Below are 15,455 nucleotides of genomic sequence, written 5' to 3' on the forward strand. Positions count from 1 at the left end.
ATTAACAAGTCATTTGATTTACTGGACTGATGGTGCCTGCATCTGTCATGGAGCTTTCAGCACAACTGGGAACTCGGGGGAAAAAACAAGGTCAAATCATGATGTCAGTCATCTCCAGGCCGAAAAGTCGGAGCTCTAGAAAGATGCCAGAGTTTCCGAGTTGGAATTCCGAGTTGGATGACCGTTCAAATGGATTTTTGCCAGTCGGATCTCGTTTTTATTGTAGATCACAGTGGCCTTGAACGCACTGAAGTCGGAAGTCTGAGATTTCCGAGTTCACAGTTTTTTTGAACACATCATTTAGTCACAACGGATGGAGGGAGAAAGCAGCAGAGGCTCTGCCTCTCATGGTCCCTGCTCTCTCCTTCTTTTCCTCCAGTGAGACTCACCAGAGAGAGGGGACACCGTTTTCCACCTGATGGCAAAACTCGAGTCGCAACGCATCTGTCTCATGTACAAATTCATGTTATTCCTATGACCAGAGATATTAAAATAGACTAACTGCTAATAATAATAAAAACGCAGGGCTATCTATACACTTTCCTACTCATTCATTGCAACTGAAGTGCAAGTGGAAGTAGGGAGAAGCATGTTTTATGTTTTGTAATAGTGTTGAATAAAAACAGTGTTGACAGTGCTCAAACAGCAGCTCTTCGCTGTATTCTTTGACAGACTGGCTCTGGTCATGTTTTTTTAAATTATGAAATCTCATGTAGGCTCCTATCAAACTTTGCTGTGGCCAGGGTCGTGGAAGCTGTAGTGTGATTTGAGTGATTTGAGCTATCTGATTGGCCAGCGCAGTGGGCAAACTCAATTTAGCCACAGATCTCCTAGCTAGGCAGGGTTTTGCCTTTCAAACAAATGAAATGGTTAAAAATGGATCACTGTGCCTGCCTGGTGTGCAGGGCTTCTGAATCAAGTGCACCTACTGCCAACAGCACAACCCGTGAAAAGGAATGCAAGCCTTTATCATTGGCTTTTCTACAGAAATGTTTGATGAACGACTAGGAATGCCTTGAAGATCGGCCAGTCGATCAGTCGGTGACCAGCGCACTAAAGATTTCATTCTCTGTTGTCGATCATTTTCAGTGTGTTTCTATTGACCCTGATGGAGGCTGTAAAGGAAATACCTGACACAATTGATCATATTCACTTCAAAACACTTTCTTGTGTGATTCTTAGCTCATAACCCCTCTGGGGGTGTCTATCTATGCCCTAGATTGCATGGATCTACCTTAATGTTGCAATTTGTTCCTACACCATGTATTTCCATGGTATTTCCCTAGGCAGGTGTACATACCATGTACTATAAGCAATGTATATATGCATCATGTGTTATCTTGCTGTTACCGTTAGAGCTCAGTCCGACTCTCATGGTACTGTCCATTCTGATGTCAGAGATAGGTGAGGTCAGAGGTCGAGTGTCAAAGGGCGTGCCGTCCTCCTCCAGTCCATCCAGGAAGAGACTGACGCTTTTGCCATGCACCTGTGGACCAATTAGATTGCACAATTACACAGTGGATCAAACATAATGCAATGTTACTTTGTCCTTGACACTGTACATTACTTTATTCTGTCCTTGACACTGTACATTACTTTATTCTGTGCTTGACACTGTACATTACTTTATTCTGTGCTTGACACTGTACATTACTTTATTCTGTGCTTGACACTGTACATTACTTTATTCTGTCCTTGACACTGTACATTACTTTATTCTGTCCTTGACACAGCAGAGGGAACACCCCCCCATCCACATCGATGGAACAGTAGTGGAGAGGGTAGCAAGTTTTAAGTTCCTCGGCATACACATCACAGACAAACTGAATTGGTCCACTCACACAGACAGCATCGTGAGGAAGGCGCAGCAGCGCCTCTTCAACCTCAGGAGGCTGAAGAAATTCGGCTTGTCACCAAAAGCACTCACAAACTTCTACAGATGCACAATCGAGAGCATCCTGGCGGGCTGTATCACCGCCTGGTATGGCAACTGCACCGCCCTCAACCGTAAGGCTCTCCAGAGGGTAGTGAGGTCTGCACAACGCATCACCGGGGGCAAACTACCTGCCCTCCAGGACACCTACACCACCCGATGCTACAGGAAGGCCATAAAGATCATCAAGGACATCAACCACCCGAGCCACTGCCTGTTCACCCCGCTGCCATCCAGAAGGCGAGGTCAGTACAGGTGCATCAAAGCTGGGACCGAGAGACTGAAAAACAGCTTCTATCTCAAGGCCATCAGACTGTTAAACAGCCACCACTAACATTGAGTGGCTACTGCCAACACACTGTCAATGACACTGACTCTACTCCAGCCACTTTAATCATGGGAATTGATGGGAAATGATGTAAATATATCACTAGCCACTTTAAACAATGCTACCTTATATAATGTTACTTACCCTACATTGTTCATCTCATATGCATACGTTGATACTGTACTCTATATCATCGACTGCATCCTTATGTAATACATGTATCACTTGCCACTTTAACTATGCCACTTGGTTTACATACTTATCTCATATGTATATACTGTACTCGATATCATCTACTGTATCTTGCCTATGCTGCTCTGTACCATCACTCATTCATATATCCTTATGTACATATTCTTTATCCCCTTACACTGTGTATGACAGTAGTTTTTTTTGGAATTGTTAGTTAGATTACTTGCTCGTTATTACTGCATTGTCGGAACTAGAAGCACAAGCATTTCGCTACACTCGCATTAACATCTGCTAACCATGTGTATGTGACAAATAAAATTTGATTTGATTTGATTTGACTGTACATTACTTTATTCTGTCCTTGACACTGTACATTACTTTATTCTGTCCTTGACACTGTACATTACTTTATTCTGTGCTTGACACTGTACATTACTTTATTCTGTGCTTGACACATTTTAATTCAGTTTTATACAGTGAAGCGTTAAAAAGTTAACATTTCAATGACAAAGTTTGAACCATCTCCTGGTCCTTGTCCTGATACAAGCTTTATAAGGAGTATCTAACAGTGTGGGGATTCTGTCCCTGAAGGAGAGTAAGATGTATAGCCCAGCAGCCTTCAGGATTCAGTCTGAGTGAATTATACACAGTGATAATCTTCCAGTTTATTTTCCTACCAGACACCCCCTCATTCTAAAACCTCAGCCACAAATGAGCTTCCTGTTGACCAAAACCAATCTTCACCCCAGCCATGAATATTAAAACACAAACACAGTCAAAGCAACTGCTTCCATTCAGATCAAAACTCCAGAGAAATATGTTCATAGACCTTAGACAACTTCAACGTCCCCCTCTCTTCTCTCTTTCTCCCCTCTCTTCTCTCTTTCTCCCCTCTCTCTCAAAATGTTTGTCTATCCCCCTCTCCCACTCTTGCTGTGTCTGGCTAGCATGCTCTGTGGTAGCACAGATAAAACCACTCTCTCTTTTCTAACACATTCCCCCTCTCTCTCAAGTGTTTTCTATCCGCCTCTTCTCTCCTCGCTTCTTTAGAGGAGTTGAAAAAGGTGCAGGGGAAATAAGTCTGGCCCAAAACGTCTTTGTGGATGAAGGCAAGGCGGCACTCGGCTCGACTCAACAACTGTCTGTCTGGAAGATACTTAAGACTTGCACTTTCATGACGGCTGATTGAAGACTGCGGAGACGGCGAGAGAGAGAGAGACGGAAAGACGGAGAAAGAGAAGGACGTAGAGAGAAGGCCGCTCTTGGAATCTGTAACCAGCCAATGGCATGCGTGGAGATCTGAAGAGTTGTCATGGTGATGTAAATGAATTGGGAAGAGCTTCATCCTGCTTAGCGCCACGCGCCCCTTTGAAACCCCGAACTCCTTTGTTCGTTTTAGAAAATGTTTTTTTTCTCTTCTTATTTTTTTTTTACCTCTTTGCTGCCTTCGTTCTTTTTTCAACTACTGTTGCTTCAAGAGACCCTCGAGTTTCTTCTTCTTCTTTCCCCCACTTCTATTTCTCACCTGTCCCATTGACAGCAGGTGCTGTAGAGAGCGGCCCAGATTAACACCTGTCTCCTACCTGTCTTTTTTACCTGTCTCTCTCTCAGCTGTAGGATATCTGCCTCTCTCACCTTTCTCTCACTCACGTCATCTCTCACAGCCAGTCCATTGAATGTAGCTGTGCAGTAGAACAGTGTGTTTTACAGGCCCAGATTAACCCAAGGCCTGGCCAGTGGCAGTGGAAAGCTTTTAATGACTCACTGAGCACCGATCACTGGACACTGGCAAATAAACAGCTTTAAAAGCTCTCCGCTTTCAGTGTGTGTTTGTGTGTAAGTGTATGTGTGTACATTTTGTGTGTGTGTGTGTGTGTGTGTGTATGTGTGTGTGTGTGTGTGTGTGTGTGTGTGTGTGTGTGTGTGTGTGTATGTATGTATGGGTGTGTGTATGTGTGTGTGTGTGTGTGAGGTAGAACGTCCCATTGTCTGACCTGTCCCTCTGACCCATTAGCTTATCTGCTGATGTAACAAGGCTGGGTTGGGAGTCAGGTATCTGCTGTGGACTGTGATCTGGGACGGGCGGGCGGGCGGGCGGACGGACGGACAGACAGACAGACAGATGTAGGGACAGAGCATAGCGAGAGAGAGAGAGAGAGAGAGAGAGAGAGAGATATCGAGGAAGTAATAAGCTGAGTCTTTATGTCAGTGTGAATGATAAGGCTGTTCCTGTTGTGTGAATCTGTTTTAGAGTCATTTCCCAGTTAGCTCTCTGTGATTTTGTATGGACTACCTTTACAAACATTATAGGCCTTTATAAAGGTTGCAAAATTCCTGTAACTTTCCCAAATTCCCAGGTTTTTCAGAAATCCTGATAGGCGGATTCCGGATTTCCTGCTTATTCCCTCTGTTGTGTCTTTACTATCATTAACTGAAGACTTATAGTTTTTATCAAAGATTCTCTGTAATTACTATTACGCGATCAACTGATTAATCACGTAACTAATTAACTAGGAATTAGGGGCACCAAGGAAAAATATTCAGATTACAAAGTTATCATTTCCTAAAATAACTTTTCAGATATTTTATCTGATCAATTAGTCTTTGAATTAATGAATTATTTACTGTACCTCACGTTAGTCTCATTCCAAACGTCGTAAATTGTTGGTTATCTGCACGAACCCAGTCTTCACTATGAGTCATCCATACATCAATTGTCTTAAATCATTTATTTATTACTAACTAAGTTATTCACAGACATACATAAACAAACAAACAAGGTTAAATGTGGTTACATGAAATGATAGGAGAATGCGCTCTAGTGTGCTAAACCGGCATGGCGGCTTGTTAGACAAAAGGGGAAGTGGGGGTCGACTAAGAAGTCACTACAGAGTGATAATTATAACAATTTAAATGCTAATCCTTTACACATGAACGCTCACTCATTCGGGAACAATTGCAATAAATATATAAATTTACGCTCAGTGTGTCGTCTTGATCGCTGGTGAAAAGTTGTGTCTTTCGTAGAATTGTCCGTCCCTCTCCCTCTCTCTCTCGGTCTTGGTTAGAGGGGATCATTCAAAGTGACATTCGTTATAGAATGGATGTTTCAGCGGTTGTCATTCTTCGCATTCAATGATACCGAATTCCTAGCTGCAGACTAGCAATTAGTATCAAAGACTTGTTCTTATTCTGTCGGTATCGATAGTCTAAGAGTTTATCCACGTGGTATGGTTAACCTCTTGCGACGAGCAAACCCGTATCCGGGAGCGTAATCATAGCCTCAAACGCATTAGCATAACGCAGCGGACATAAATACGCAAAAAATCGCAAATGAAATGAAATAAATATATTCATCCACAAGCTTAGCCTTTTGTTAACAACACTGTCATCTCAGATTTTCAAAATATGCGTTACAGCCAACGCTAGACAAGCATTTGTGTAAGTTTATCATGGCATAATGCTATGCTAGGCTCTGCTGGCAGCAGGCAACATTTTCACGAAAATAAGAAAAGCAACCAAATTAAATCATTTACCTTTGAAGAACTTCAGATGCTTTCACTCAGGAGACTCCCAGTTAGATAGCAAATGTTCCTTTTTTCCAAAAATATTATTTTTGTAGGGGAAATAGCTCCCGTTTCTTCATCATCCTTGGCTGAGAAATCGACCGGAAAATGCTACAACTATAATGCCAAACTTTTTTCAAAATTTGCTCCATAATAATCGACAGAAACACGGCAAAAGTTGTTTAGGATCCATCCTCAAGGTGTTTTTAACATATATATTCAATAATATATCCGTTGAGGCAATTGGTTTCTCATAAGAAGCGATTGGAAAAATGGCTACCTCAGTATTTTACGCAAGATTTTCTGCGGGAGACACCATGTGACCACATGCTATATATGGTCCCTTACAGCCATTCTTCAATGGAAATGCCTGAAAAGACGTCACAATGCTGTAGACACCTTGGGGAAAACACAATTATACAAACAGTATCATACTCACTCATTCATCTTATACAACAATTAGATGTAAACCTCATATCTGAGACTATTATATAAACAGCGTTATGGTAATGTGGCCACACCGTCTCCCATGAGCTTCCCCAAGTTGTGACAAACGGACCAGTTCGTAGCTGGATTCTTCAGCTATCTTTTATACATTCTCCGGAACATGACATTTTTTCGTACCTTAAGTTCTGTGAGATGGAAGAAATTCCAAAAATTTACTGTGAGATGGAAGAAATTCCTAAAATAAAATTTACTCTGCCTCTTATACTATGCGGCCATGTGGCAGGGTCTTCTCAGGAATTTACGACCTCTCTCTGACCACAGCAGCCTAGTTGAAGGAGGCAAGGGGGAGGCAGGGAGAGGGGGATGGGGCTTGCTATACCCAAAGAGGGCAACGTCATTACAACTTAAAAATATTTTATACTTTCTCCGGAACATGAAATTTGTTCGTACCTCAAGTTCTGTGAGGTGGAAGGATTTCCTTTGTTCTCCATGAAAATCTACTCTCTCTGTACTGTGTGTCCATGAGGAGATCCTCAAGAATTTACGACGTCTCTCTGACCACAGCAACCTAGTTGAAGGAGGAAAGGGGGAGGCAGGGAGAGGGGGATGGGCTTGCTATACCCAAAGAGGCCAATGTCATGACACCTCCCTTTGTATTTATTTCACCTTTATTTAACCAGGTAGGCTAGTTGAGAACAAGTTCTCATTTGCAACTGCGACCTGGCCAAGATAAAGCATAGAAATTTGACACATACAACAACACAGAGTTACACATGGAATAAACAAAACATAGTCAATAATACAGTAGAACGAAATAAAACAAAAAGTCTATATACAGTGAGTGAAAATGAGGTAAGATAAGGGAGTTAAGGCAATAAATAGGCCATGGTGGCGAAGTAATTACAATATAGCAATTAAACACTGGAACGGTAGATGTGCAGAAGATGAATGTGCAAGTAGAGATACTGGGGTGCAAAGGAGCAAGATAAATAAATATATACTGTATGGGGATGAGGTAGGTAGATAGATGGGCTGTTTACAGATGGGCTATGTACATGTGCAGTGATCTGTGAGCTGCTCTGACAGCTGGTGCTTCAAGCTGTCCGGTCCTCTGGCAGTTGCTATGGGGGTGCCACAGGGTACAATCCTCGGGCCGACTCTCTTCTCTGTATACATCAATGATGTTGCTCTTGCTGCGGGCGATTCCCTGATCCACCTCTACGCAGACGACACCATTCTATATACTTCCGGCCCGTCCTTGGACACTGTGCTATCTAACCTCCAAACGAGCTTCAATGCCATACAACACTCCTTCCGTGGCCTCCAACTGCTCTTAAACGCTAGTAAAACCAAATGCATGCTTTTCAACCGTTCGCTGCCTGCACCCGCACGCCTGACCAGCATCACCACCCTGGATGGTTCCGACCTTGAATATGTGGACATCTATAAGTACCTAGGTGTCTGGCTAGACTGTAAACTCTCCTTCCAGACTCATATCAAACATCTCCAATCGAAAATCAAATCAAGAATCGGCTTTCTATTCCGCAACAAAGCCTCCTTCACTCACGCCGCCAAACTTACCCTAGTAAAACGGACTATCCTACCGATCCTCGACTTCAGCGATGTCATCTACAAAATTGCTTCCAACACTCTACTCAGCAAACTGGATGCAGTTTATCACAGTGCCATCCGTTTTGTCACTAAAGCACCTTATACCACCCACTACTGCGACTTGTATGCTCTAGTCGGCTGGCCCTCGCTACATATTCGTCGCCAGACCCACTGGCTCCAGGTCATCTACAAGTCCATGCTAGGTAAAGCTCCGCCTTATCTCAGTTCACTGGTCACGATGGCAACACCCTTCCGTAGCACGCGCTCCAGCAGGTGTATCTCACTGATCATCCCTAAAGCCAACACCTCATTTGGCCGCCTTTCGTTCCAGTTCTCTGCTGCCTGTGACTGGAACGAATTGCAAAAATCGCTAAAGTGGGAGACTTTTCTCTCCCTCACCAACTTCAAACATCTGCTATCTGAGCAGTTAACCGATCGCTGCAGCTGTACATAGTCTATCGGTAAATAGCCCACCCATTTTTACCTACCTCATCCCCATACTGTTTTTATTTATTTACTTTTCTGCTCTTTTGCACACCAATATCTCTACCTGTACATGACCATCTGATCATTTATCACTCCAGTGTTATTAATCTGCAAATTTGTAATTATTCGCCTACCTCCTCATGCCTTTTGCACACAATGTATATAGACTCCCCTTTTTTTCCTACTGTGTTATTGACTTGTTAATTGTTTACTCCATGTGTAACTCTGTGTTGTCTGTTCACACTGCTATGCTTTATCTTGGCCAGGTCGCAGTTGCAAATGAGAACTTGTTCTCAACTAGCCTACCTTTTTAAATAAAGGTGAAATAAAATTTAAAAAATTAAAAAGCTAGTGAGGGAGATATGAGTCTCCAGCTTCAGAGATTTTTGCAGTTTGTTCCAGTCATTGGCAGCAGAGAACTGGAAGGAAAGACGACCAAAGGAGGAACTGGCTTTGTGGGTGACCAGTGAGATATACCTGCTGGAGCACGTGCTATGGGTGGGTGCTGCTATGGTGACCAGTGAGCTGAGATAAGGTGGGGCTTTACCTAGCAGAGACTTGTAGATAGCCTGTAGCTAGTGGGTTTGGCGACGAGTATGAAGCGAGGGCCAACCAACGAGAGCGTACAGGTCGCAATGCAATCACCGAAGTCGAGGATCGGTAGGATGGTCAGTTTTACGAGGGTATGTTTGGCATGAGGGTATGTATTACGAGGGTATGTTTGGCATATGTTTGGCATGTTTGGCATGTTTGGCATGAGTGAAGGATGCTGTGTTGCGATATAGGAAGACAATTCAAGATTTAATTTTGGATTGGAGATGCTTAATGTGAGTCTGGAAGGAGAGTTTACAGTCTAACCAGACACCTAGGTATTTGTAGATGTTCACGTATTCTAAGTCAGAGCCATCCAGAGTAGTGATGCTGGACTGACGAGCAGGTGCGGGCAGTGATCGGTTGAAGAGCATAGTTATACTTGCGTTGAAGAGCAGTTGGAGGCCACGGAAGGAGAGTTGTATGGCATTGAAGCTCGTCTGTAGGTTAGTTAACACAGTGTCCAAAGAGGGGCCAGAAGTATACAGAATGGTGCCGTCTGCGTAAAGGTGTACCAGAGAATCACCTGCAGCAAGAGCAACATCATTGATGTATACAGAGAAGAGAGTCGGCCCGAGGATTGTACCCTGTGGCACCCCCATAGCAACTGCCAGAGGTCCGGACAACAGGCCCTCTGATTTGACACACTGAACTCTATCAGATAAGTAGTTGGTAAACCAGGCGAGGCAATCATTTGAGAAACCAAGGCTGTCGAGTCTGCCAATAAGAATGTGGTGATTGACAGAGTCGAAAGCCTTGGCCAGGTCGATGAATACGGCTGCACAGTAATGTCTCTTATCGATGGCGGTTTAGGACCTTGAGCGTGGCTGACCCAGCTCTGAAACCAGATTGCATAGCGAAGAAGATATGGTGGGATTCAAATGGTCGGTAATCTGTTTGTTAATTTGCTTCAAAGACCTTAGAAAGACAGGGTAGGATAGATACAGGTCTGTAGCAGTTTGGGTCTAGAGTGTCACCCCCTTTGAAGAGGGGGTGACCCTCCATAAATACCTTTCCCCCCTTTTCTCTCCACTCTACAGAAAGGACTCTTGGAAAGCCCTTTGTTAACATAGAGAGAGTATTGTAACATCAAAAGGTTGGGGAAAAGAACACTCTTTATGTAATCCAACCAGTTGAAAGTGTCCGTTGGTACTTAAAGAATAAGATGTCAGATAAGTTGTCGTCTGAGACATTTTTACTGATGATAGGATGACAAACTGTATCCTGGAAAGTCTACACATTCTAGTTATCAGATTCACATGCAACTGTTGTGCAATTTAAATGTTGAAATATGAAACTATTTGTGAAAAGATTAAATGTAATTTTATCTTTTAAAATGAGAGAATTGTTTTCATAAGTAAAATATGCTCAATCAGTGGCGACGCCCATGTGAATAGGCATTGGTTGGAAAGGATGAACCAACCCCTTTTGTACATTTCTATAAGAGCCACCTTGACCCAATTCACGGTGAACTAAGCCAACCTCAGCGTGAGCTCTGGTTGCGAATGGTTGAACCACCACAACCTAAGGAAATTAACCTTGTGTTCCCGATGACGTGGGACCGATGTCCATACATTTGAAGGGGTCGAATTTCAACGTGGAGGTGACGATCGCCACGCTGGATGGATGAATTTGACTACACCAACCAGAATATAGCATGAGCTTATAGTATGGCAACTTGGTATGAACTCCGAACTCTTATTCACTGAAGAAGTGATACATCCTAGACGTCGAGTCATCAGCAGCAGCTGTAAACGTGCATGGCCTAGGAAAGGACGGACAATTTCTTCAGAACGACAGGGTACGTATCCGCCCAGAAATATTCTTCAAAGGACAAGGGAGTGCTCTGCTGGGCAACCCAGCCTTCCATCTTCGACAAATCTATCGAAGCGCAGCTCAGAGTAAATATATGTCTTGCGTTTTCCTTTTACCGAATGGGCGGATATTGAGAATGCATAAGATTCTGTATTTACGATGGCATAGCTTCATAAGGTCCGATAGAGACCCAATTCTTTTGTTCCTCAGTCTTCCCGCGAATTCATATAAAACCCGACTCCCTTTCTTTGTGTAATGAGCCGTCATATCGGTTTTGTCCGCTAGGGACTTTTCTTTTATGACATAATTAGTCATCAATATATGATCCACCCTGTGTATATGTAATTCTGTGTGATTATTTAGGTATTTAGTAAATACATAATTAAACCAAATGTTGTATTGCTGATTCAACTTGTTAGCCAGGGTTCATGAAGATAACCAAGAATTTTACGACGTTCAGATGAGACTAAATAAGGTGACGATTAATAATTGACTGCTATTGATATAAAAGATTACCAGGTCTTTAAGAGTTTATTCGGAAGACAATAGCTCTATAAACATTCTTCCGTGGTGCCCCGACTTCCTAGTTAATTACATTCACATGATTAGTTTAGGTAATATTAAGGTAATAGGTAATATTAAGGTAATCAGGTAATATTATTTACAGAGAATTTATTTCATAAAATAGCATGTGATATCATTTAATCCATAGTAAAGACACGACAGCTGTTTTTAAATGAGATCCCATATGGGCTGATTTGGCAACAGAAGATATTCAGAGGAGTGAATCCGAGCAGGTTTGTATCAGATCTACCCTACATTAGTTTATTAGTATGCTCGACACACAGAGGAAGGGAATTATTCTATATTTACATTGATGTCAGTTAGCAGACAGCCTTATCCAGAGCGTATTACAATAAATGCATTGAGCTGAGGATGTGTAAATACATTACTGTGCAAACAGTCCGGGAACAGACGGAGAGCTTAAGATTTCTATTAGGATGTATGATATTAGTGGGTATTAGGACTGAACATTAGAACAGATGCCCTTTCCTGCTGCCCTGCAGATGACACTAGCTCAATAGAGGAGCCTGTCATAAGCACACACACACGCGCGCACACACACACGCACGCACACACACACACACACACACACACACACACACACACACACACACACACACACACACACACACACACACACACACACACACACACACACACACACACACACACACACACACACACACACACACAGTGGATAGAGAGGTCCCCGACTCTGACATACACACACACACGCACAGACGTCGCACGCACAGGATACAGAGGCCTGTGTCTCTGACACTCCAAACAAGCCCCCGCGGCCTCCGCTGACCTAGCTCAGCCCCCTCCTCTACCCTTCCACTCCTCTCCCCCACTGTGACTGACACACCACTCACTGATAACACACTCTCATTCCAGGGCTGGGAGAGCTGTCAGAGAGGAGAGAGACACTCAACAGAGGAAGGAGGGATGGAGGGAGGGAAGAAGGGATGGAGATATCATGAGGAGAGATACTCCTGTGCTGCTGGATGAGGCTACGGACCGACACACACACACACACACACACACACGGGCGCCCGCATTCCTCTCCATGTTTAATTTATGGTTCTGTCTCGTCCTCTCTGTGTGATTGACTCTTATCATTTAAATGAAGCAGAACTGTTTTCCTGTTTATAATTTGTTACATTATCACAGGTTTTAGTATAAAGCAGGGCCTGGGCCAAGAGAGGAGTGAAATATCACTGTCTGAAAAGAGAGGAGGGGGAGGAGGATAAAGAAATCCAGAATATACACAAAGAGAGAGGTATAGAGGAGAGAGGGAAGGAGAGAGAGGTATAGAGGAGAGAGAGGTATAGAGGAGAGAGGGAAGGAGAGAGAGGTATAGAGGAGAGAGAGGTATAGAGGAGAGAGAGGTATAGAGGAGAGAGAGGTATAGAGGAGAGAAGGAAGGAGAGAGAGGTATAGAGGAGAGAGAGGTATAAAGGAGAGAGGGAAGGAGAGAGAGGTATAGAGGAGAGAGAGGTATAGAGGAGAGAGAGGTATAGAGGAGAGAGAGGTATAGAGGAGAGAGAGGTATAGAGGAGAGAGGGAAGGAGAGAGAGGTATAGAGGAGAGAGAGGTATAGAGGAGAGAGGGAAGGAGAGAGAGGTATAGAGGAGAGAGAGGTATAGAGGAGAGAGGGAAGGAGAGAGAGGTATAGAGGAGAGAGGGAAGGAGAGAGAGGTATAGAGGAGAGAAGGAAGGAGAGAGAGGTATAGAGGAGAGAGAGGTATAAAGGAGAGAGGGAAGGAGAGAGAGGTATAGAGGAGAGAGGTATAGAGGAGAGAGAGGTATAGAGGAGGGAAGGAGAGAGAGGTATAGAGGAGAGAGAGGTATAAAGGAGAGAGGGAAGGAGAGAGAGGTATAGAGGAGAGAGAGGTATAGAGGAGAGAGAGGTATAGAGGAGAGAAGGAAGGAGAGAGAGGTATAGAGGAGAGAGAGGTATAAAGGAGAGAGGGAAGGAGAGAGGTATAGAGAAGAGAGGTATAGAGGAGAGAGAGGTATAGAGGAGGGAAGGAGAGAGAGGTATAGAGGAGAGAGAGGTATAAAGGAGAGAGGGAAGGAGAGAGAGGTATAGAGGAGAGAGAGGTATAGAGGAGAGAGAGTATAGAGGAGAGAAGGAACGAGAGAGGGTATAGAGGAGAGAGAGGTATAAAGGAGAGAGGGAAGGAGAGAGAGGTATAGAGGAGAGAGGTATAGAGGAGAGAGAGGTATAGAGGAGGGAAGGAGAGAGGGTATAGAGGAGAGAGGGTATAGAAGCGAGAGGGAAGGAGAGAGAGGTATAGAGGAGAGAGAGGTATAGAGGAGAGAGGGAAGGAGAGAGGTATAGAGGAGAGAGGGAAGGAGAGAGAGGTATAGAGGAGAGAGAGGTATAAGGGAGAGAGGGAAGGAGAGAGAGGTATAGAGGCGAGAGAGGTATAGAGGAGAGAGAGAAGGAGAGAGAGGTATAGAGGAGAGAGGTATAGAGGAGAGAGGGAAGGAGAGAGAGGTATAGAGGAGAGAGAGGTATAGAGGAGAGAGAGAGGTATAGAGGAGTGAGGGAAGGAGAGAGCGGTATAGAGAGAGAGAGAGAGTATAGAGGAGAGAGGGAAGGAGAGAGGGTATAGAGGAGAGGGGAAGGAGAGAGGTATAGAGGAGAGAGGGGAGGAGAGAGAGGGTCGGGAATATAGAGGAGAGAGAGAGAGAGAGAGAGAGGGGAAGGAGAGAGAGGGTTGGGAATATAGAGGAGAGAGAGAGAGAGAGGAGAGAGGGAAGGAAAGAGAGGGTCAGGAATAGAGGAGAGAGAGAGAGAGAGGAGAAGAGAAATAGAGGGGGAGAGGATACTGGATATAGAAAGGTGGAATAGAGTCACATGGTTGCTATTGATGCTGTAAAGGAGGTACAGAGGTAAGCAAGCAGCAAGCCCTCTCTCTCCATCCCTCCATCCCTCTCTCTCTCCATCCCTCTCTCTCTCCATCCCTCTCTCTCTCTCATCCCTCTCTCTCTCCATCCCTCCATCCCTCTCTCTCTCCATCCCTCCCTCCATCCCTCTCTCTCTCCATCCCAACATCCCTCTCTCTCTCCATCCCTCTCTATCCCTCCATCCCTCTCTCTCTCCATCCCTCTCTCCCTCTCTCTCTCTCTCCATCCCTCTCCATCCCTCCATCCCTCTCTCTCTCCATCCCTCATCCCTCTCTCTCTCCATCCCTCTCTCTTTCTCTCATCCCTCCATCCCTCTCTCTCTCCATCCCTCCATCCCTCTCTCTCTCCATCCCTCCATCCCCCTCTCTCTCTCCATCCCTCTCCCTCTCTCTCTCTCCATCGCTCTCTCTCTCCATCCCTCCATCCCTCTCTCTCCATCCCTCTCTCTCTCTCCATCCCTCCACCCCCTCTCTCTCTCCATCCCTCTCTCTCTCTCCATCCCTCCATCCCTCTCTCTATCTCCATCCCTCCATCCCTCTCTCTCTCTCCATCCCTCTCTCTCTCCATCCCTCTCTCCCTCTCCATCCCTCTCTCTCTCTCCATCCATCTCTCTCTCTCCATCCCTCCACCCCTCTCTCCCTCTCCACTCTCTCTCTCTCCATCCCTCCCTCTCCCTGCCCCCGTCTCAGCAGAAGCTCTGATGAACTGCCAATTTTTCCCTTTATCACATTAGCACAGCCATGGGAGAAACACATTTGTTCTACTCAAGTACACTAAAGATACAATTACCAGTCTAGGATATCCATGTTTTATATCACCGCCGGCCTATAGCGCAATGAGGACCCTGGCCATATATATATATATATATATTAACACTAGCGTAATAGTTGATTTAAGAAAAGAAAACTGTCTCCGGGGAGAGGGAAGAATCCCACATATAAGATGACTTGTCAGTGCTTTAATAAAGGCAATAACTCCGGAGAGACTTTTCCTTTGAACACAA

The 15,455-nt window shown here is 44.4% G+C and overlaps 1 protein-coding gene across 1 annotated transcript in view; it reads right to left on the minus strand.

Moving 5' to 3' along the window:
* The window catches only part of ush2a (Usher syndrome 2A (autosomal recessive, mild)), a 456,140-nt gene that overhangs the window by 406,339 nt on the left and 34,346 nt on the right, over window positions 1-15,455 (minus strand). Inside the window, exon 4 of the mRNA XM_042330430.1 lies at window positions 1,351-1,486. Coding sequence (XP_042186364.1) covers window positions 1,351-1,486 — 136 coding nt within the window. The remainder of the gene's footprint in view (window positions 1-1,350; window positions 1,487-15,455) is intronic.

This window comes from Oncorhynchus tshawytscha, linkage group LG11 (genome assembly GCF_018296145.1).
Source record: "Oncorhynchus tshawytscha isolate Ot180627B linkage group LG11, Otsh_v2.0, whole genome shotgun sequence".
Taxonomy (NCBI): domain Eukaryota; kingdom Metazoa; phylum Chordata; class Actinopteri; order Salmoniformes; family Salmonidae; genus Oncorhynchus; species Oncorhynchus tshawytscha.